General features: G+C 37.7%; 1 protein-coding gene across 2 annotated transcripts in view; it reads left to right on the plus strand.

Annotated features, from left to right (window-relative positions):
- Window positions 1-21,492, plus strand: part of LOC126260890 (probable proline--tRNA ligase, mitochondrial) — a 126,774-nt gene extending 105,282 nt beyond the window's left edge. For both annotated transcript variants that reach the window (XM_049958335.1, XM_049958336.1), the window contains 2 exons: window positions 8,868-9,083; window positions 21,066-21,492. In XM_049958335.1, coding sequence (XP_049814292.1) covers window positions 8,868-9,083; window positions 21,066-21,398 — 549 coding nt within the window. In that variant the 3' untranslated portion in view covers window positions 21,399-21,492. The remainder of the gene's footprint in view (window positions 1-8,867; window positions 9,084-21,065) is intronic.
- The last annotated feature ends 3,634 nt before the right edge of the window (window positions 21,493-25,126 follow it).

Raw genomic sequence — 25,126 nt, forward strand, 5'->3', positions numbered from 1 at the left:
AGTATTGTAATGATACTTGTCAGTTGATACTAGTACTATCGAAAGCAAAAAGACTGACATATGAAAAACTTGTATCCCGTACTTCAGTTGACCTAAATAGATCAACTGAAGAATAGGATGCTAATGCTAGCAAAGACAAAAAAAGTTACCTCTACATCTACATCTATGTGATTACTCTGCTATTCACAATAAAGGGCCTGGCAGAGGTTTCAATGAACCACATACGTAACATTGGCATGTTGTCCCTCAGTGGAACTACGAAGGTAGTATCCTCTCCTTCAATTGACCTATATAGGTCAGCTGAACTACGAGATACAAATGTAATGTATGTCGCTATTTTTTGCCTGTGCTAGCACTAGTATGCCCTTCTCCAGTTGATCTATACAATTCAACTGAAGTACGGGATACAAATTTTACATAAGTCAGGTTTTTCACCTTTGCTAACATTATTATCCTATTCTTCAGTTGACCTATATAGGTCAACTGTAGTATGAGATACAAATTTTACTGGTGTAGATTTTTTTGCCTTCACTAGTACTACTATGATAATTTTCAGTCAATACTATTAATATTGAAGACATGAAAAATTTGTATCTCATACTTCAGTTGGTCTATATAGGTCAACTGAGGTAGAAGATACAAATTTTGTGTATGTCGCTTTTATTCACCTTCGCATAGTTGAACAGGATCCAAAGTTATGTATGTTGATTTTTCGTCTTCGCTAGCATTAGTATCCTATTCTTCAGGTGACCTATATAGGTTAGCTGAAGTGTGGGATAAAAATTTTACATATGTAAGTCTTTTCACCTTCGCTGGTACTAGTATCAACTGAAGAACAGGATGCTAGTAGTAGCAGAAGTGGAAAAAGTAACACCTGTAAAATTTGTATCCCATGTACAGTTGACCTACATAGGTCAACTGAAGTAGTACCAATGAAGGTGAAAAAGTTGACATACATTAAATTTGTACTGCAGTTAACCCATAAACATCATCTGAACTTCGGGACACAACTCGTATCTTTCAACTGAAGTATTCCGTGCTAACATTACTTCTTTCCCTTTCTTTCCCTTAGTACATTACTTCTTTCCGTTTCTTTCCCTTCTTTTTTCCCTAGTATCCCATTCTTCAATTGAGCTATATAGGTCAACTGAAGAGTAGGATACTATGACTCAAAGAAGCAATATACCTAACATTATGTTCAAAATATGAATACGTGATATATGTCTACCATTTGTTTTCAATGTCCTTCATTCCTGTGCTTCTCAGGAATTGTCTTTTCTGTTAAGTATATGCAATAGATCATTTCTGGTAACTTCTGACATCATTGATCAAAGTCAACAGGTTGTATCCCATTCTTCGGTAATCCCAGCATAGGTGTGAAAGTAAGGGTTAAAATCGAACTCATCCGCAGAAATCCAGAGCCAGTTCAGAAGTTATGCATAGGCCAATCATTCATTTTTTGATGACTGATCATTCATGTGTGCAGAGTGCCGATATTTTTTTTCTCATTAAAAGCTAAAAATGAGTGGTCCAACCTCAACTGGGCTTCCAGTGGTTGAAAAGTTGATCAGGCTTGAAAATTATTCAATGTATAAATTTGCCATGACAATGTATTTGGTCCATGACAAACTGTGGGATGTTGTTGAAATCCCTCCTTTGGATCTGATGAGACTGGAGGATTCTTGGAAGAAGAGGGGCAAAAGGGCACATTCCCGGATTATATTTTTCATGGATAAGGTGAATTATTCTGATACAAGGAACACAAATGTGGCAGCAGAAGCATGGACAGCCTTGGAAAAAGGATTTGAAGACTAAGAACCCACACATAGAGTGGGCTTACTTAGCTCATTGATCGCAACCGAATTAGATAAATGCAAGTTGGTCAATGACTACTGTAATCAAATAACAATGACCACATTTAAGTTAAATGAAATGAAGTATCCAGTGAGTGAAGAGTGGATAAGAACTCTGCTCATGGCTGGATTACGTATTGATATCAGCCTATGATCATGGCACTTGGAAACACTGGCACATGTATCACAGGAGGTTCTATTAAAGTGAAACTGCTACAAGACATCAAACCCAAAAATGCAAATGGAAATGAAGAAACTGCTCTATATGCAAATAAGCAGAGGCCTACAAACCGAATCATATTGCTAAATATTGTTCTAGTAAGGACAGAAAAGGAGAAAGCTCATCAAAAAATAGTGATGATGGATTTTATGTATTTAGAAAACAGTCACAACAAAAGAAAACTTTTTTTTTCAGCTGATGTTAAACAGTCTCTTGGAAAGAATATATGGTATTGAGATTCCTGTGCCTCGACTCATGTCACTAATGATGGAAGGAAGCTTCAAAATGTCAAGCCTTCTATTAGTTAGAGACCAGCATGGGAGGTGATGGTTTAGCACAAGAGACTACTAGAAGTGTTTATCTGACCTTCCATACCAATGATAAAACAGTAGAAATAGAAGCATCTGACATCATTCACATCCCAAACTCGGCTGTAAATTTGCTTCAGTCAGTACAATTGCAAGCAAAGGGCATAAAGTTACTTTTAACAAAAAAAGTGGATTCATCTATGATGCAGAAGGTGAGTTTATTGTCAAATCAATGCCTAAAAGTGTCATCTATTGCTTGAATACAAGTGAAATGAAACAGTGCTACTATACAAAAGAGAGTGGATTCTTGTGGCATCATAGGCTAGGACATATGAATTGCAAAATTGTGCTGAAGTTGTCAAAGGTTTCAATGGGACTAAATGAAGATATTATAGCTAAGGATCCATGTGAGTTGCACATCATGAGAAAACAGTCATGTCTTCCATTCAAACCTAGCAAAAGGTATTCTAAACACATCTTAGACTTAGTACATTCTGATTTTTATGGGCAAATGGAGACAGCGTCTATTGGTGGAAATCATTATTTTCTCACATTCATTGGTTATTTTTCAAGACTCTGTTCTGTTCATTTCTTGAAGAAGAAATCTGAGGTGACACAGACATTTGAAAACCTGTAATAATACATTACAAAAAGTAGAAGTGCCCATGGGGGACAAACCACTCAAGACTAAGTGGGTATTAAAAATAAAGCCTGGGTGTAGCAGTACACCAGAAACATTTAAGGCATGCATAGTGGTAAAAGGATGCGCTCAAATTCAAGTTGTTGATTATCAGGAAACTTTGGCACCAGTGGCCGAGCATGCATCTATTAGATATCTCTTATCTATGGCAGCTTGAGAGAACCTGGAGATCAACTATGTTGACAGCACTACAGCTTATCTCTATGCAGACTGAAATGAAGAAATTTATGTCATTCCGCCAGAAAATTTTGCAACTCCAGGGAAAGTATGGAGGCTAAAGAAAGCTGTTTGTGGACATAAGCAGACTGTTAGAAACTGGAATCAAAAAATTAATGAGGTGTTAAGAAAACTGAAACTGAACAAATCAAATACTGATTTCATATGTATCTGTTTTCTCAGAGTTGGCACCAAGCCAGTCATTTTAACTTATGTCTATATATGCTATTGTTCTCAAATGACAGAAGTGTTTTGGATTAATTCAAAAGTTCTTTGAAGAGATTTTGTGAGATAAAAGATTTAGGACAGATAAACCAGTGCCGAGACACAGAAATTACACAGGATTGTGGAAAAGGAAAAAATTGGATTTCCCAGAAATCCTGTGCAAAAAAGAAAGTTCTGGAGAAATTTGGAATGAGGGAAGCGAAGCCAGTGTCAACACCACTTGAACTCGGTTTGGACCTTGAAGCAGTCAAATCATGTCATACCAGTGTTGTACCTAATCAAGAGTAATAAGAAGTCTTCTATATCTGTCCTAAATCTCCACACCTGATATCTGTTTCACTGTAAATCTCCTTAGTGGATATAATCATTGTTTTAAAAAGATTTGTTGGTTGTCGGTAAAAAGATTATTTAGTTATTTAAAGGGAATCATGAGCCTCAAGCTGTAACTTTCTAAAGATGGTAACAGAAAAATAATGACCTTCAGTGATGCAGATTTTGGAAATAAAATCAATGACGTACATTCAGTAACTGTTTCAAGTGCAAAAAAAGCAAAACTCTTTAATTTAGTGGTCTAGCAGAAAACGAAAAACAACTGCACTTTCTTTTTTTGTGTAGTTTGGGCTCAACTGTTCAAGATTTACTGTGGTCAAGACAACTTATGTCGGAGGTAGATTCATGCAGTGTCATAAAGTCACATACATTATATTGTGATAGTAAAGGAGCTGTTCAGTTAGCCAAGAATGTGGTGACAAATTGTAGATCCAAGCATATAGATATAAAGTATCAAAAATAAGAAAGCATGTTGAGTCAGGTGTTATATCAATGTTGAACATCTGCCTTCTGAAGAAATGTTAGCTGATGATTTCACAAAACCACTTAGCAAAGCTGGACATGAAACATGTGCAAGAAACTGTGGCCTTGTGAAATAAGTGAAGAAGTGACTGTACATTTAGACTTCATACTGTGTGTTGATGTCAGTTTAAAGGGACATGTTGAAATATGTAAATTGATATCAATGTGGTGATTATGTGTGCTGGGGTATGTAGTTGTTATTAATGCACATACTGATTAATTAATAAAATGTTATTTCAGAAAGCTTTCACTTTTATATTAAAAATGCTCAACAGAATGTCCCCACAAGGTAAAGGACACACCATTTGTTAATAAAATCTGCATTATACAATTCATGTAAAGTGTGGAATGACAAAATGAACACTAAACTAGTGCCTCCCTATGAAGTCCTGGAGCAAAAAACAAAATATTTCGCTCTAAAAATTAAGTATGTGTCAACAAATATCTCACTTGGCACACTGTGACCAATCTACATAATTAAGAACTCAAACACCATAACCTACAGAGCACTTCACTAGAGTATGAGCTACACCTCCAACAGTCTCACCAGAGAAAGTTAGCCGATTTGGTCAAGTTGTGAAATTCTGTGAAAAGTTCAAGAAATTGACTTACAAACTGAGGGGGGCAGGAGATGATGTAGGGTGACAATCTGAGCAGTTCTCTTAGGTTGTTCGCAGATGATGCTGTTATTTAGCGTCTGGTAAGATCATCTGAAGACCAGTATCAGTTGCAAAGCGATTTAGAAAAGATTGCTGTATGGTGTGGCAGGTGGCAGTTGACGCTAAATAACGAAAAGTGTGAGGTGATCCACATGAGTTCCAAAAGAAATCCCCCTGTCAATTCAACTAAGTACAATTACGAACAACTTCAATTGGAAAGACCAAATAGATAATATTGTGGGGAAGGCGAGCCAAAGGTTGCGTTTCATTGGCAGGACACTTAGAAGATGCAACAAGTCCACTAAAGAGACAGCTTACACTACACTCGTTCATCCTCTGTTAGAATATTACTGCGCGGTGTGGGATCCTTACCAGGTGGGATTGACGGAGGACATCGAAAGGGTGCAAAAAAGGGCAGCTCGTTTTGTATTATCACGTAATAGGGGAGAGAGTGTGGCAGATATGATACGCGAGTTGGGATGGAAGTCATTAAAGCAAAGACGTTTTTTGTCACCGCGAGATCTATTTACGAAATTTCAGTCGCCAACTTTCTCTTCCGAATGCGAAAATATTTTGTTGAGCCCAACCTACATAGGTATGAATGATCATCAAAATAAAATAAGAGAAATCAGAGCTCAAACAGAAAGGTTTAGGTGTTCATTTTTCCCGCGCGCTGTTCTGGAGTGGAATGGTAGAGAGATAGTATGATTGTGGATTGATGAACCCTCTGACGAGCACTTAAATGTGAATTGCAGAGTAGTCATGTAGATGTAGATGTAGGGTTATGTTTATCTTCATAACTTAAAGTTCTGTAAATAATTGTTCTTTGTGTTAACTTTATTTTTCTTCTCAAAACAAATGACATTTTCAAATGCATAGAGTAAGAGATCTAGAGTTCAGTTGTTTGGTTGTTTCAGTGCGACATTGGTCCTGTAACAAAAAGGAAGTTTCAAAATAATAATTTTGAATCTAAAATACTGTACTGTGTTTTTATGATTAATTGTACAAAATACCAACATATGTCCAGCTCATAGAAGCAAAGCATATCGTGGACCAGCACATACTATGACAATTAGAATGATTTCTCAGAAGGGAAATGAAGCTTAGCAGTTAGATGGGTCAAAGTTTTAATTTGCGCACATCATGCAGATTCAATGCAATGGCAGATCAATGTATGCCCACAAACTGTGTACTCTGTATTAACGTTTTGCAACTGAAGAATCATATTCAGAAGAAGGACACTCTACTATTGGTTAGAAAGTTGAAGATATATAAAAAGGTTTGCAGCTTTCAGCACAGGAGAAATTGCAGAAGTGGAGAAGTCTGCATTAAAGAAGAGCTACATGGTTTGTCTGAATGTTGAATTAAGAAGCAGCAGTTCAGAATTTCAGAGTAATGATGATCATAATTTAAATACACTGCTGTATCACATAAGATAAAACATTTCCAGTTCTGTTTTTTAAGCAAGTTGATTGTCTTCATGAAAACGTTATTTTTTTTTATTACTAGCATGTCGAAGACTGAGTAATTGCATGATAAAGAATTTCATCATGTTAATGACCTCTGAAATTTCACTCAGTTACAGTCATGTATATTTAATCAATGGTCTCAGGACTACAGCTGTTGTCTCTCCATCTGAGACATTTACAAACATAAAAAATCACTGAAGTTTCTGTGTTCTTAATTTGAGTGACTTACTGATGTGTGCTCATAACAGGGTGAAATGTCCTGTATGTATAGTATTCTCAAGGATAACATTGATAATTTTCAAAATTTTATTAAACATGATAGATACATATAACAAAGAGTTTAGTCACCAATAATATATTTGCTTTCACTATTTGCAACAGTTTGCCAATGCTGGGGTAACTTTTCGATTCTGTGACTATAGGAATCGCATGGTTTTGACGTGAAGAACCTGTTGAGCCATGTTCAGAGTGTATTTTCATCCGGGAAGGAAGTTCGTAGAAGATTTTTTGATAGAGAGTGGAAAAAGTGAAAAAATGATGGCACAAGATCAGTTGCATGATGCGGGTGTGGAATGACTTCCAAACACAAATCCTGTATAGTATTTTTCTTGTCAGTCAAGCAGAATGCGGGGGGGGGGGGGGGGGGGGGGTTCACTATCATGGATTAGTATCACTTCATGCAGTATTCTGGTCATTGTTCTTGGTTTGTGTGTGCAGGATGTCTCAGTTTTCGAAAATAAGTGTCAACAGTGATAGTTACACTTCAGGGCAGCAATTTTTAAATCACACCACCCTTGTCCCACCAGCTGGATAATATTATCTTTTATGGATGTGCGCAAGACTTTGCATCGGGAGTTGTTGCTTTGTTTGGGCTCAACCATTCCTTTCTTTTCCTTAGCTTAGCGTAAAGACACCATGTCTCACCACCAATAACAATGTAAAATAGATAGGAATGATCAGTGTTGTTCACGAGCCAATTGATGATGAGCAAGCAGAGATGCACGTACTGCCACCCACTGATTTTTCTAATATTGGCTTACAGCATGCGGTACACCTACACATGATTTCTGAGCCTTTCTCATTGCATGAAAATGTGGTGTGTTGATGAAATGATCACAGTTAATCAAATCTGCCAGTTCTCAAGTGCATTGATGTGAATCATTGTGGATTAATTAATTCAAATGATCTTCTTCAAAGACCGGAAGTCTTCCTGCATGTGGAGAGTCACTAATGTCAAAACGATCCTCCCTAAAATGGGAATATCATTTTCTTGTCATACTCTGTCCTCGTACATGGCGCAAGTATTTCTGGCTACCGCCACTGCTGTCACCTCTCTATTGAACTCAAGCAGAAAATCTGTTGGAAATGTTCTGATTTCTTCCCTTGGCACTCCTTTTTCTGGCATCTACAGCTCCACTCACTATCTCCAAATGAAAACATGTAAACTGAAATAGCAACAGTAAACTACAAACAAATAATGGCAATCAATAAATAAACTCATATCTACCAGAATATCAACATGCAAAACAAAAACTCTGTGAATTTATGCACCAACCTAATGGTTTGAGGTCAATTCGAGTTATTATAACAAAGTTCTTAGCCTGATATTATGTTAATATCAAGTTTGGTAAGTAAGAAGATTTTCAACTTTATTATGAAATTTAAGAGTGGAATGATGCTTTATTTCTGTAACATAATTTCTGGATGTACTATTCCCTTTTACTCATGATCATAGTCTTTATCTTTTTTTTTTTTTTTTTCAATTTTCATTAGTGCATTACACTAATTTAGTGCATGATATCTGGAATTAGAACTTAAAGAAAATATATGAAGCTGCTTATTATTTTTGCCCATCTTCGACATATTATGTGGATGTCAGTCTTGATGTGAAAAACAATGTGTCTACCTCTTTATGCAAATATCTTCAAAGCTCATTTTAAATTGTGAAAATTTAACAATTTAAGAATATTTTATAACAGACAAGGAAGCAGTTTAAATCCACTGTAAAAGTGCACTGAAATGTTTATGAGCATCTAATGTTGGTGTCACTGGCATTAATGAGCATTGTATATTAAAAGAAAAAAGGCATTTAATGCCTGAAAGTGGCTTTTATTGATTCTTGAATTGTGAATTGCCTGATAGTCACAGTTGTAACTGTTTTGCCATTTTCAAGATGAAGTTTGTTTTTAGTTACCACAGAATCTAATATTATCCTTTATTTGGTCAATTTTCTTGCATAGAGAAAAAAAATTCTTATATTATGACCATGATCACATTGTTTTACAGCATCTACTTGTCTCCATGTCACCCATATAAAATATAGTGCCAGTTTCTTGATGGTTTATATAATATTCGTTTGTTCCAGGTGGGCCATACATTCTTGCTTGGTACAAGATATTCAGCTCCACTAAAAGCAGTATTTCAGACATCAGATGGTACCAACGGAATTTTGCAGATGGGGTGCTTTGGCCTGGGGCTTACAAGAATTCTAGCAGCTGTTATTGAATCTCTGTCTTTGTCATCAGAAATTAGATTACCCTTTTCCTTAGCTCCATTCAAAACTTTAATCATACCACCAAAGGTAGGTAATTATGAAGGGATCTTGTACTAGGTTCACGTAATTACCCTATGGTAACAATTGCACTCTTACATAGACCATAAGTACACATATACTGAGCAAGTAATGTTTATGACAAAAAACATGTTACATAATCATCTTTACTATACCAGGCCGTTATTTCTGATTCAGGATAGACTGATTTCTTCCTCTTGTCAGCAGCTAGTACTCTACTTTTCTTCTGACAGACTACCACGTACAGGTGGGTAGCAAGCCAGATGTTGATACATTTCCCAACAGCATTCACACATACTGGTGGGCAGTTGTAGGAATTGTCACTGCTTCCCGTATCTTTAGCCCTTACAGTCACATTTTTAAAATGTTGTTTTATGTTTCACTTAATAATAACGTACCTGTTATGTCATCAGACAAAGATAAACAGTAATTGAATTGTTCATGGTGAAATAAGTTAAGAATTAAAGGTAATAACTAATCAAATTGTGGAACTGCTGAGTAATGAACAGATACATAAACAGAACTGAGAATTTTGCTGCAGTGTACCGGTAGTCAGTCAGCTGGGGCACCATATTCATACAGGCAGGTTTTGTGTGTGTGTGTGTGTGTGTGTGTGTGTGTGTGTGTTCATTTCTATATCTGTAAAATGAAATCTCTCCCCAGTATACATTCCAAAATGTTGGAAACTTACAGTTTGTGTAAATTTGCTACTACATTAACACATTTTAGGAAATAAAGCATTTCTAATAACTTCTCTTAAGTTTTTGTTGTTCTGAAAAAATTAAACATGTGTGCCAGTTTGTGAAGTGTATTTCTCGAGTGCTAGTGAATTCATAATTTCTCCTCCAAAATCTTTTTCTGTGTAATGTTCTTCAGTGAATGTGATTTCCAAGCATTCATAACATGTGAATCACTGGTTTGGTACAAACAAATAAATGTTAGAGGTCTCAACTTTTCCTTCCCTGAAAAAATTAATGAACAATGACATTTAAATAATCCTCCCTCTTCTACAAGTGTCTAATCTGGATATTCTTCATTTTGCTTTGATATTTGAGATAACAATGCATAATGATTCTCATAGATTTCTGAGTTTCTGAATTTCTGTTATTTAAATACTGCTGAAACTAATTGATACTGTAATTTCATTGTAACAACTTCCAACCTACATGGCCTAGGATTAACAGAGCTAAGTTATTCAGTTGCCTTGATGCTGTGTAATTTAGGATGACTTTTATGAGTATTTCAATCATAAAAGGATGTCATCTCATTAGCTGCTGAATCGAGAGTCCATCACTCATCTTAGACTTGTGTTTGCCAACAGCCCATTCTCGGAACTTCAGAGAGAATTACAGTTGTTTCACCTTCATCATTTTCTGGATCTCTTTTTTTTTCCTTCTCCATGTAGTACTTGGTGTCATAATCTACACAAACTATTGACCAGTCCCCCTCCCCTCTTCTCCCTATTCTTACCTTTCCATTTTTCATCAAAATAGTCTTTTCAAAACTTGAACAATGGAAAATCCAGGATGGAATGTAAAAATATAATGAAAAGGATAGTTGCTATTCACCATATAGGAGTCCACTACATACAGGAAGTGACTACATGGATAGTGGGGGCTGTGTGGAAGGGACTGGGCAGCTTTTTGGGTCAGAAGGTCTCAGGAAACCACAAGTACAGAAAGCTGGCTAAACCCAGAAATAAGTTCAGCTGAAATATTTCAAATGATCTAACAGTGTTGAGAAAGAATAGATTAAATACAGTTGGTGGTGGAGTATTTATTGGTGTCAGAAGTAGTTTATCTCGTAGTGAAACTGAAGTACATAGTTCCTGTGAAATGGTATGGGTAGAGGTTATACTTGACAATCGGGCTAAACTATTCCAGAATGAGATTTTCACTACGCAGCGGAGTGTGCGCTGATATGAAACTTCCTGGCAGATTAAAACTGTGTGCCCGACTGAGACTCAAGATACTGGCAGAAGTAAAGCTGTGAGGACTGGGCGTGAGTCGTGCTTTGGTAGCTCAGTTGGTAGCGCACTTGCCCGTGAAAGGCAAAGGTCCCGAGTTGGAGTCTTGGTGAGGCACACAGTTTAAATCTGCCAGGAAGTTTCATATCAGCGCACACTCCGCTGCAGAGTGAAAATCTCATTCTGGAAACATCCCCCAGGCTGTGGCTAAGCCATGTCTCCGCAGTATCCTTTCTTTCAGGAGTGCTAGTTCTGCAAGGTTCGCAGGAGAGCTTCTGTAAAGTTTGGAAGGTAGGAGACGAGATACTGGCAGAAGTAAAGCTGTGAGGACCGGGCGTGAGTCATGCTTCGGTAGCTCAGATGGTAGAGCACTTGCCCGCGAAAGGCAAAGGTCCTGAGTTCGAGTCTCGGTCGGGCACACAGTTTTAATCTGTCAGGAAGTTTTCAGACTAAACTATTAATTGGATCATTTTACCGACACCCCAACTCAGATGATATAGTTGCTGAACAGTTCAAAGAAAACTTGAGTCTCATTTCAAATAGGTACCGTACTCACAAATTATAGTCAGTGAAAAAAGCCCACCAAATTTAAAATAATGCAAAATTCCAAAGATTGGCAAAGTTTTGCAGAAGTTTGAAATATAGCACGTGCTTCAATGCAAAATTCTTTTAATAATTACCACAACGAAACTGTGTCTCGGAATCTGGCAGAAAACCCAAAGAGATTCTGGTCATACATAAAGCACACCAGTGGCAAGACGCAATCAGTACTTTCACAGTGCGATAACAAAGGTGAAATCACTGATGACAGTGCTACTAAAAGAGAGTTATTAAACACGGTTTTCCAAAACTCCTTCACCATAGAAGACAAAGTAAATATTCCTGAATTCCAATCAAGAACAACTGCCAAGATGAGAAACATAGAATGGATATCCTCAGTGTAGCAAAGCAGCTTAAATCATGTCATAAAGGCAAGGCCTCCAGTCCAGATTGTATATCAGTCAGGTTCCTTCCAAAGTATGCTGATACAATAGCTCCATATTTAGCAGTTATATACAACTGCTCACTCATAGAAAGATCTATTCCTAAAGACCTGAAAATTGCTCAAGTCACACCAATACCCAAAAAGGGAAATAGGAATAATCCGCTGAATTACAGGCCCATATCACTAATGTCAATTTTCAGTAGGGTTCTGGAATATATACTGTGTTTGAACATTTTGAATTACCTCGAAGAAAATGATTTATTGATACATAGTCAGCACGAATTCAGAAAATATCATTCTTATGTGAAACACAGCTAGCTCTTTATACTCATGAAATAATTATTGCTGTAGACAGGGTATGTCAAATTGATTCCATATTTTTAAATTTCCAGGAGGCTTTTGACGCTGTTACTCTCAAGGGTCTTCTAACCAAACTGCGTGCCTATGGAGTATCGCTTCAGTTGTGCGACTGGATTTGTTATTTCCTGTCAGAAAGGTTACAGTTTGTAGTAATAGACAGAAAGTCATCGCCTAAAACATAAGTAATATCCGGCATTCCCCAAGGAAGTGCTATAGGTCCTCTATTGTTCCGGATCTATATTAACGACATAGGAGACAATATGACTAGCCCTCTTAGATTATTTGCAGATGATACTGTCATTTACTGTCTTGTAAACTCATCAGATGAAAAATGAATTGCAAAATGATTTGGATAAGATATCTGTATGGGCAGAAGTGGCAATTTACCCTGAATAAAGAAAAGTGTGATGTTATTCACATGAGTACTAAAAGAAATCTGCGCTAAATTTCAATTACGCGATAAGTCACACAAATCACCTATATACTTAGGGATTACAATTACAAATAACTTAAATTGGAACTATCATATAGATAATGTTGTGCGTAGAGCAAACCAAAGACTGTGATTCATTGGCAGAATACTTAGAAGGTGCAACAGGTCTACTAAAGAGACTGCTTACACCATGCTTGTCCGCCCTATGCTGGAGTATTGCTGTGCAGTGTGTGATCCACATCAGGTAGGATTGACAGATGACATTGAAAGAGTTGAAAGAAGGGCAGCTCATTTTGTATTATCGTGAAATAGGGGAGGTAGTGCCACAGACATGATACGTGAATTGGAGTGGCAATCATTAAAACAAAGGCGTTTTTCATTGCAATGGGATCTTCTCATGAAATTTCAATCACCAGTTTTCTTCTCCAATTGTAAAAACATTCTGTTGGCACCCAGTTATGTGGGGAGAAATGATCATCACGATAAAATAAAAGAAATCGGGACTCTCACAGAAAAATTTAAGTACTCATTTTTCCCACACGCCATTTAAGAGTAGAATGGTAGAGAGACAGCTTGAAAGTGGTTCATTGAACCCTCTGCCAGGCACTTCATTGTGAATAGCAGAGTAATCACGTAGATGTAGATAGCGTAGATGCTGTGTTACAGAAAGGCACAATGAAAAGACTGTCAGAAAGTTAGCTCTCGGCCTACACGATCTTTTTTAAAAATAGACAGCACACACACACGTGTGCACACAAACACAAACACAACTCACACATGACCACAGTCTCTGGCAGCTGGAGCCAGGTTATATAATGTATGAGAGTTTCAGCAACATTTATTATTTTGGTTTTAAACCTTAAACAATATAGTATGGAATTAACTTTTCTTCTCCGGGGTTCATAAAATTTCCACAGATATATAAAAGTGTTAAATTTTTTACATTTATTTTAACAGATTTGTTTGGATTTCCTTTATTTGTGAGGTCATTTTTGTGATAATAAAGGAACCGTTAAAAGTTTATTTAGGCACATTTGACTTAGTTTGCATCAGTTGCAACACATAATACATAATGACATTAATAAAGCTCAATGTAAGTGTAAAACATAATTTTGAAGAAGGTTTTAAAATTGAGTTTAGACATTAACATGTTTCAAAACCTAAGAATATAGGTCAATACTAGAAAGAAACTATAAAATCTGCTCCAATTTATGTCACATATTTAGAGATAGATATTCTTGTAATCCTGCTGGGTGTATTGATGTATCAATTGATATAATTATGCATACTTCCAGTGATATTGCTAGGCATGGTGTGGAAGGATACACCCACAGGTTCCAGATCACTTGGCAAAAACACCCACGGCACATTTATGGGCTGCTGCAGATTGCCATAGCCTCGTGTTGAATAGCTGGTGTTTACAGCAAACTATTCATTGTATTTATTTGTGATGGCCCTTCGCTTTGTGGTTTTCTGCTAAACTGAGATTTGGTCTCTGTTGTTACCTACCAATGACATTTGGCTAGCACACAGATTTGTCTTTCTGCGTAATGCAGGGCTGTCTTTGCTCACCATTCAGCTGACCACTGTATTTGCAGTGAATGAACTGATAGCATATGGGTGCACTGAAAACGTGGTTCATTTCTAAATATTTCCTAGACAAACCCACAGTGTTCTCAAGCACCAATATGTGAATTGTTCAATAAACATTCAAAGTTCTGTGTTGACCATGAGGTATCCACCTCCAGAAGTCTTTTGTTTTGTGTATTTCCGGAAGAGTAAGGAACTGTTACCTTCTATGATTCAATTGTAGGTAAGTTGTGATTAGTAAAATATTTGTTTTTGGAAAGGTGTACTTACATCAGCGGTGCTAAGATTTTTTGGAACTGCAACCCACCTCATACCAGAATAGGACTTGTCAGGCTGTTTTTGATGTGTATTTGAACTATGATAGACCAGTAGATTACACAGCTTTGAAAATGACAGATTAAGCAGCAGTTCAGAGTTGACAGATCTGGCACATTTATAATTGCTCTTGGCAATCCCAGCTTTCCAGACATTCAGTGAAGCTCAGGACTGGGAAGTGTATCAGAATCATGTAGCACTTGAGTTGGGGTTACAACTTGATAATAAATTCAGTTGGGAAGAGCACACCACAGAACTGCAGAAACGCCTTAACAAATCTGTATTTGCAATTCGAGTGTTAGCAGACACAGGCAACATAAAAATGAAAAAGCTTGCATACTTTGCCTACTTTCATTCCATAATGTCATATGGTATAATATTTTGGGGTAACTCTTCAAGTCAAACAAAAGTTTTCAGAGTCCAAAAGCGTGTAATACGTATTATTTGTGGAGTAAATTCACGGACGTCCTGTAGAAACCTCTTCAAAGAACTGGGTATACTAACTACTGCCTCTCAGTATATTTACTCATTAATGAAATTTGTCCTAAATAATATATCTCTTTTTCCAACAAACAGCTCAGTTCATACATACAATACCAGGAACAAAAATGATCTGCACAAGGACTTAAAAGCACTTACTTTAGTTCAAAAAGGGGTCCGCTACTCAGGAACACTCGTCTTCAATAATTTGCCAGTAAACATAAAAAATTTAGTTACAAATAAAGATCAGTTTAAAAGGAGCCTGAAAGACTTACTAGTAGCCAACTCCTTCTACTCCATTGACGAATTTTTTAGTAGAAACAAATGATGTATTGTATATATTCATACTATTAGTATTGTTATTTCAGCTTAAAAAAGAAAAAGAAAATTACATGTTCCACATCCACGAGGATCTCCTCAGCACGGATCTATGGAACAAAAACTAATCTAATCTAATCTAATCTAAAGTTCCAAGCAAATGATATTAAGTGCCCCTACTGACATTGAGTGTTTCTGTTATCTACAATCCCATAACTCTTATTATGTCCCTTTGTGTGACCCACTAGTGCTGCCCCTTACCAACATTCACTCCCTTTTAAGTGAACATATTGCTACAAAAATATCTGTCTTGGCCACTTATTTAGTTTTTCATCATAGATCACAAACTTACAATGCCTGGGTAGAAATGCAAGTTTACATGTTCTTGTTGACAGTCATACTCAGAAACATTAGTGCCTGGCATGGTAATTAGATTGTCACCAGACAATGAAGTGAAGTGCATGCTCAAGTGTTACAACAGTCAAATCCTTCTTTGTCTGAAGTTTTACATGTTGCTGGGACTTCTGAGATTTTTCATGCAGCTCAGTCTTCCATTTCAATGGACATTGAGCTATCGGAAGTGTCATCTCAGTTGGCAAATGCATCGCAGCCTTGATTTTTTCGGTTGGTGAAACTGCAGAAATGTAATGCAGTGTAGTTGGCAGTGGAGCAGCTCCCAGTGAACCAGATAAGTATGAAACCCAGCACCATAATAGCTTTTCTGCTTCTGGATCTTTGAGCATACTAAGTACAATTCTTTTTGAAGCCAGCCAGAAATGTGAATCAAATGGCTCCACCACTTGACAAAGCTCTCCACCATGTTAATCAAATTCATCAAAAATGGTGTTGTTAACCCCCCCTTTCCCGCAGCTACAACATGCAACGCCTTCCTCGTCTCAGCAATAAACACGGCTTGGCCTCCTTGCAGCCCAGTTATGCTGATTGCTTTTCTGAATATGCTAGACATAATTTCCTACATTATAGTAACATCTGTTGACAGTGTCTTCACCAAGGTCATACTGGAAAAAATTTTTAGAGCCAGTTGCACTGTCAACAATCACATGCTTCACTGCAAATAAACAACATCACAGGGTCCAGGGTAACATTACACTGTCTTACACTATCAGCAATAGTTCATGGTAGCTCCATTTTATTTCTTTTTGATACTGAGGCCTTAGTCTAATATAATAATCAGCCTACATACCTCTGATTGGGATCTCCACCCATAAAATCAGTAGCAGCTAAGCTGTGAACTTATGCTCATCATGAAATTCTGATAATGGGCCAGGTGGTTCCGGGGCTAATGTATAAGTAGGTAACCAGGACCCTTTGACTTGTTACAGCAGAAGAACTCTCAATGGAAAATATTGTTGGCTTAGATGTGTATAAAACCTTTGGGTTGTCTATCCAGCATTCATTCCAAGCATCCAGAATACCATTCCATGTGCAGAAGTGGATTCTTTGTATCTTCAATATCCTCCCTTGCTTGCTCCAGGCCTAGAAACGGCTTTTGATTAAGAGTTGGCAGACTGAAAATTTTCAAAGCTTACCCGGTACTTTCAGCATTATGGGATGCGGTTGAAGTAGAACTGAATTGCTTAGAGAATTTAAAAGGGCTATCCCTAACTTCTTAAAGCAGATTGGCATCATGTTTTGTCATTGTTTACAAACCAGGTGTTGTGTTATGCCTTTGTTCTTCTTCTTAAGTACATCTGTCATATCATAGGTTTCAACTGGAGGCTCTCCATTGCATCCTGTTCTGAGCATCTTCCATCATCTGTTTGTACATTTGTTCTCTGCTAATGTTGTCCATCATTCCAATCTTCCTAACTCTTCCTCTCATTCCTTTCACTTTTCCCTCTACCATTCCTTGTTGCAAGCAGTTCCTAAGCCTTTGTGTGGACTTCAAGGATACAGTAGCAACAATGTGACATTCAAAACATTGTCTTTTTTTACAGAGTTATTCCATTTTGTTTACTTTCTTGTCACAGTTAGCTTTGTATCTGTATGGCAGCGAAAATAGTGCACAACAGTGCAATTATCAACAGTATGTGCTGTGTGTCTTGTTTCCATTTGCTCCTGGTACCAGCTGTTGCAATAGTAATGCCCTCTTTGACTCATAGCCCTCAAGATAATATTCAGTAATGCTTGGTTCTCTTTAGGGTTTTGTTTTCTGGCAGTATACCGTGTGTTTCCAGTGATACGACAGATAGGTTTACTGATGAAGAGCTGGGTGACATGCACCTTGTGTGTTGTTTCACTGATTGCAATGGAAGAACTGTTTATGCACTGGTGACAGTGCTTTTACATCTGAGGGTTGTGGCATTGCTCTGTACTTTGTGATTGTGTATTACCAGCTTTTTCACTGTTGTGAAAGTATTTTTACAGATACAAGGATGATTGCACTAACAATCTGAATAAATCGTAATTACATTATTACTCTGTAATGAGCCTCCAGAGACTGTGGGTTCCTTACAGCAAAATACTCAGAAAGTACTCCTGAACAACCTCTGAAAGTTGGCTGGTGGAGTTCTGGGCCACCCTGTACATTTCATTCAAAATGCTCAGAAGAACTGAAGTCACATGACCTGGAAGCCCACATAAACAATCCTTTGGCCATGGATGTTCCTCAAATGCACAATTTAGGAGCATAATGTGGTGCAAGATGTACACTGGTGAGAGACAATGGCAGATGTATCAGTGGCAGATGAATTCTGTGTAAACATTTCCCTTATGAAAATACCTCTTCTGCCTGCACCTACCATACACATCATTTTCCTGCTCCTAACAACAAACCCAGCTTGGCTTCTTTGCTGTACCTTCCATTCATACCACATCTATCAACCCATCTCAATGAGACCTATAATCACAACACTACCTCTCAATCCCAGCCTGCCTTCAGTCCTAAACTCAGGGCTGTCATAGGTTCTGGAAGTCAGGGGAATCAGGGAATTTCAAACACATCAGGGAAATCAGGACATTATCAGGGAAATTTGAAAAAAACTGTGGGAAAATCTCCTTTTTGTCACACTAAATGAAATGGTTTGTTTACTGAGGTGTCATGCATCATCACTGACTGGGTGCAGCTGAGTAAGTGCACCACTTCCCTACTCCCTCTTTCCAACTGCTGCTCCCCTTCCTACCATTCCACTCAGCTTACATCAGTGCTGCCACCATTTCTTGTCATTAGCCTAGCAGCTGCCGATGCGAGGCAGGGAGGCATAAGGTGTGGTTTGTTTGGATCTGATTCTCAGAGACTGAAGACGCAGTGGCCAGGGATGGCGGTCATGTGTGCACGAGTTGTGTCTGAGTGGTTGTGTGTGTGCTCTCATTTTCTGACAAAACCTATGGCTGAAAATTTAGTTGTGAGTGTGATTGTCTTTCCTACATGCCTGTCTGTGGCTCAGCAATCATCTTTATGGTGAGTTGCTACGTATCCTCATTTATTATTGATTCTCAGAGTATTTGAACAAGTTATCTGTTGCATGGATTGATCACCATGGTCTCATTTCTTGAACATGCTGTCTGAGGCTTGTGAATAGCTGACCACATGAGTGGATTTCCATGATGGGTCAAAACCAGAGGCCGTTTCTGCAGGAATCTGTAATGAATTGGGCCTTCCGATCTGAAGCCATATGGTCCCACTAATGTGCAGGCTCTGCCCGTTGGATATAGTCTCACCGATCTGTCCGCAGGCTGGGTCTGTTTTTGTGTGGCATAATGCAGTGGATTTTCATGGTTTATCCGTGGACCCAGGACTGTAGTACTCCTCAGCAGGCCAGAGACTGTGGGTGATGGATTTCAGGAATCGTGACTGCCTCACCACATGCACATTGTACAGTGTGGCGTTTCATACACATTTTATTTGTTCTAGTACATTTTGGCACTTGAAAAGTAGTTTATATGTTAAAAAGTATGGACAATAAGAAGAAGAAAATTATGTCAGTCGTTGGTGGTTTGTACGCTATGCACTCATATATTTCATGAAAGAAAAACACACAATGCCTCCAAATTAATAGATATAACACAGTGGGTAATAACCGACAGTAACAAATGTAGTAGAACCAACATTTTATTGGCTGTCACCTGCAGTGACAGTTTACACAATTTTTCTCCACCTTATACACTTCTTTCAAGAGGCTTACTTTTTTCTGAGGTTATTTCTAAAATCAGCAAAGGTATTTTAAATCCATCTTGTGACTCCAAGAAAATGGGTATTTTTGTCACCAAATGTGTGTTTTGTTTTATCAGAATAAAATAACATCAATGGCCTTAATGAGAAACATATACCATTTGGCTTCTTTTCTCCATATAAAGGCAGTTCATTACAAAAGATGTTGACGTTAGTGCTTAAGATTTTTGCTCACATCAGGAAACGACATCTGCTTGTAAGGGTTTTTTTTTTTTTTTTTTTTTTTTTAGATATTTCTTCGTATGCACTATTGTTTCTTGTACCATAACGTATCCTGGAGATCTCAAAATCTGTGAGGGAAAAAGGCCAAAACTTGTCTGGAAATCAGGGAATTTCACTTGGGGAAAATTGTGACAATGCTGAAACCTCTTGGGCATATCCCTGTTGGCTACAGAGAGAAATGTTTTACAGAGATGCCTCACCACTTGTTCACATTTAATCACACTCCCTAGTTAATGATTTCTTCTTATTCACCTGTACATTCAATTAGAAATACTACTTTGCCAAACAGTCCTACTCACATCTGACAGAGTGAACATTAAACTAACCTTTCCTGGAACAGTTCCAGGACAATTCTTCTCTCCCCTATAATCATTCCTCACTTCAAACATTCCGTCCAAATCTGTCCAAAAAGATATTACCAAAACCTGAAATTGTATTCGAACTGAGTTCCAAGTTTTTTGTGATGCATAGGCAGACCACTGTCAGCACCCTCCTCTGTGCAGGCAGTCTCCACTACTGTGGTATCTGGTCTTGGGAATCAGACTCTTCAGCATACAAAACTTTTTCTTGTGACTCCATCCTTCCATCCAGGCTGAGTGGCTGAAATAAGGTAAACCCTAAGCCTCACACTAGGTTTCACAATTGCTTCATAGGATACTTCACCTTTTGTCACCCTACAGCCTACTAGCTTCTACTTAACTACACACACACACACACACACACACACACACACACACACACACACAAAGACAACCATTCAGGCCACCACACTGCTTTCTGCCCCTGCCCTCTACTGACTCCCCACCTCCCTCCTGGCCATTTCCAAGCTTCCCCAATTTACCATTGAAAGAGAAATGTATAGGTCCAAAAATTAGGATGAGTAGCTTCCATTTTAAGTGTTTCTATTGGCAATACTAGGAAGTGCATCTTCTATAGATAAGTACTAGCCAGTTTGTTTGTATCTTCATAATTGCAATTTTTTAGTGTTTATAATTTTATGAAGTAGCTTCAGCTCTTTAACCAGAAGTGATTCTGAGTTTTCCACTTTATATTCTACAACAGTGATGTTGCACATACTTTATCCTTTATCTGTATACACATTTGTAATATTTACTGTTTCTGTGTTTCAGGAGGGCAGTAAAGAAAGTTTTACAACATATTTGTCTGAAGAATTATATGACACAATCAATTCTTTAGAATTATTCAAAAATGATGTTGTGATAGATGACAGATGTCATTTAACAATTGGAAAGAGGTTAATGGAAGGACGAAAAAGTGGATTCCCATTTATAATTATTGTGGGTAAAAAGGCAGTTGCTACACCACCATGCTTTGAAGTACATGATGTTTTGAGTAATATGGAAATATCACTTCCTCTTCCTGATCTGATCAAGTTTATACAAGAGAGGGTGAAAGTAGATACCATTTCAGAAATGGAAGTTTCTGTTTCTTCCAGTGTATAATTCACTAAATTTTCTTAAAAGTTGTTGTGAATAATCACATCAAACTTAATTTATGCCCACTGTGAAAATAAAAATATATTTATATGAGCAAACAGCTATATTTATTTATTGGATAAGTAAAAAAAAATTATCCACCTCAAATTACCAATTTATCCTTCATCTACAGTTACATTTTTCATTTTAATTTGTTTTAAATCTTGTCACAAATGGAGGAGTCAGGACATGATAATTTCATATTTATTATTTATTTAACATATGTCTAATATCACACCAGACAAGAAAATGTTTTTCAACAATACACATACACCGATTTAACACTTAGAAAAAAAATCATAATTACAAGTTAATTAAATTTACAGTGTTTACAAAGCACAGTAGGTTATAGACATATATCCAGCTGATGAATTTGGGTTATTCTGAGGGGCCAGTAGGTATAATTTAATGCAAGTGACATAAATTTAGGAGACACTTAAGAGCCCTAAGCATTTAAGATGTTAATCTGTGGAAATTGTCAGATGTGAATTGAACACGCACCCCAAATTTTCAAAATATTTCTGAACATCTACTAAACTCCACATACATGCAGGGTGTCCTGGGAGGAATGGTCATTTGAAGCATAAAACTGCATATGAACATGTGCCCTATTCGTAATGGTTTCCAAGATAGAACACATTTAATGTACATTGTTATTTATTTTCTGTGTTATTTAATATATTCTCAGATTTACGCATGAACTCATGTACAATAGTTGGTGAACATGACAACATTTGCTTTAGAAATTATCAATTGAAAAATACGTATTTTTAACATATTCACCTCTAACCATTATCATACATGTTACATTACAGCTATTGTACAGTTTAAAATTAATGTGCTCATCTTGCATATTCAACTTCTGTTTGTACACCTCTGACTTCATCCAAACCCATAAACAAAAACCTAAAGGCTTAAGGTCTGGCAATCTTGGTGACCTGTTAATTGTACTGCCATGACCAATCTAGTGATTTGGGTAGATATAGCTGACATGTTCCCTCATACGTGTGGTAAGATGTGGAGGAAGTCTGTCATGCTGGAAGCTACATCGCAGTCCATGTGGCCAAAGTTACATCCTCAAGGTGTTCAACAAATAAATTTTCTCAAAAATGCAGGTAATTCTGTCCCACCATTTGGTGTTCTAAAATGACTGGACTTATAAACAAGTTACCAATAAAACTGTTCATTAAGTGTGTTCTACCTCAGAAATTATTTGGAATAGGCCATATGTCCATATGAAGTTTTTGCTTCAAATGAGCATTCCTGTCATATCACTGAATATTGACCATTCCTCCTGGGACACCCTGTATTATGTTGACAAGAAGGAACATTAGGATTTAACATCCTGTTATGTAATATGTAACAAACCAGCCTATGAGGTATACTGCACTTGTCAATACCACAACTCTTAGTTCATTTATGGCAGGTAATCAGCCAGATACCAATTAAAATTATAAGTATAATGTAAATACAGTGTTCGCACCAGTAATCCCTATCTTGTGAATGAAATTAAATGTATAACAAATAAATGTAACATACGTCTTTAATTCTCATAGTAATTAAAGTAATTCACAAAATAGTGCAGCCTGAAAGATGTAAACAAATTGACAAACAGAAATTCTGTGTAAAAGAACAGAACTATTGTGCATACTGAATAAAGGGTCTAATCATATATAATCCAGAAACATGGGAGAAACATTCAACATAATTTTGTCTTTATGTAATTAAGAAAACTAGGAAAGTGATTGTTTGTCTTACTAATTTGACATGAATTCCTGTAATAACTTTATAATCTGGCTGAACTGTATTTCCAAAACTGATGGGATTATTTAGAAGTATAATGCAGGAGAGTCAGTTCAATTGAATGTAATTATTTTTAACTGTAATATCAAAAATCTACAATAACAATAATGAAAACACTGTTTATAATGATATATAAATGAGAAAGCCAGCTCACTTGGAGTCATTGTTGATCAGAGGTGCTTTTGTGGCACAACATCTATGTAACTGTGTGCAGTAAATCTGCAGTGAGAAGTATTATGGTGTATCTGTTTCTTATTTCATATCATATGCTGATTGAACCTAAAATGTGAATCCATTTCTCAGCAAAAACTCCAGGACAATGAGCAGATCTCAAGTTAAGTATTCTCTGATACTGAGTTACCCCACCTGTGCAGATTATTTATATTTCATCAAGCTTCTGACTGTAATAACTTTGCTTAACTTCATTTCGGTTTAAAGAAGAATACATTACATCTCAAAGTGATTGGAATATTTGTCACTCAAAATAAATAGAACATAGCTCGTTAATGCATCAACATCCATTAGTGACACATCAGGAGGGTAGAAAGTTGCATATCTAGAACTGTCTGCTTTTATAGTGCACTTCTTTGGTTAGTCTTGCTAGGAGGGTGCACGCTGTGTGCAGATGCACGAGGAGCTGGTCACAGTGCACGAAGAGCTGAATGTGCTTTTGGCTACAGTCAATCACCTTCAGGCTGCTGCCTCAGAGTATAGCTGTGGTGGAGAATCTGATGAGTCAAATGGGACCCCTCAGGTGTCACTTGTTTTGTGCATGGGCTCCGCTTCCAAGGCACCTCCTAGCGCACCCAACGCAGTGGATCTGTCATCATAGCAGGGTGAGTGGTGGGTGGTAATGCGTTTGCGTCACTTAAGGCAGAGGGTCAATGCAGAGACCAGCCGTGTGGCCTCACCCATTCGCCCTGTGAGTGGATAGGTTACCTCCAACAGGGTCCGAGCAGACACAAGGGGGAGGGAGGCGGCCAAAGGTTTTACTCGTTATTGGGAGCAACAATGTTAGGCATGTTACGGATCCCCGTAGGTAGATAGGGTTCAGGGCTGGAAAGAAAGCCAATGTGCACTCAGTGAGTCTGCTGGGGGGCCTCATCTGAGATGTGGAGTCAGCCTTGCCTAAAGCTATCAAGCATGCAGGGTGCAGTCATCTGCATGTTGTGGCTCATGTTGGCACCAACCATGCCTGCCACGAGTTCTGAGGTGATCCTCAGTTCATACAGGTGACTGGTGGAGGTGGTGAAGACTGCTGGCCTCACACATGTGGAGCAAGCAGAGCTCACAATTTGCAGTGTCATTCCCAGAGTTGATCGGGGTCCTTTGGTTTGGAGCCAAGTCGAGGGTCTCAACCAAAGGCTCTGTCAACTCTGTGATGGCCTTGGCTGCAGATTTCTAGACCTGCGTTGTCATTTGGGAATTTGTAGGACTCCCCTAGATAGGTCAGTTGTGCACTACACAAAGGAAACAGCTATTCAGGTAGTAGAGTACTTATGCAGTGCACATGAGGGATTTTTAGGCTAGGCAGTAGTTTGAGGTGCTCTGATGAACACTCACCACAGCATTCAAAATAAAGACACTTTGACTGTCATTATTTTATCAGTAAACTGTTGAAGTATTCGTAATAAAGTTCCTGAATTTACTACTCTTCTGGAAAGTTCTCATGCTCAAATTATTCTTGGGATTGAGAGCTGGCTGAAACCCGAAGTGGAAAGCTCTGAGATATTTAGCAATTTGTGGAATGTATGTCAGAAAGAGAGATTAGAGGCCATGGGGGGGGGAGTCTTCATTGCAGCTGACAAAAATATTGTGTCTATAGAGGTCAAAGTTGAGTACGACAGTGAACTACTCTGACCGCATGTAGCAAGTGTAGGTGGAACCAATTT

The sequence above is a fragment of the Schistocerca nitens genome, chromosome 5, assembly GCF_023898315.1.
Source record: "Schistocerca nitens isolate TAMUIC-IGC-003100 chromosome 5, iqSchNite1.1, whole genome shotgun sequence".
Classification (NCBI taxonomy): Eukaryota; Metazoa; Arthropoda; class Insecta; order Orthoptera; family Acrididae; genus Schistocerca; species Schistocerca nitens.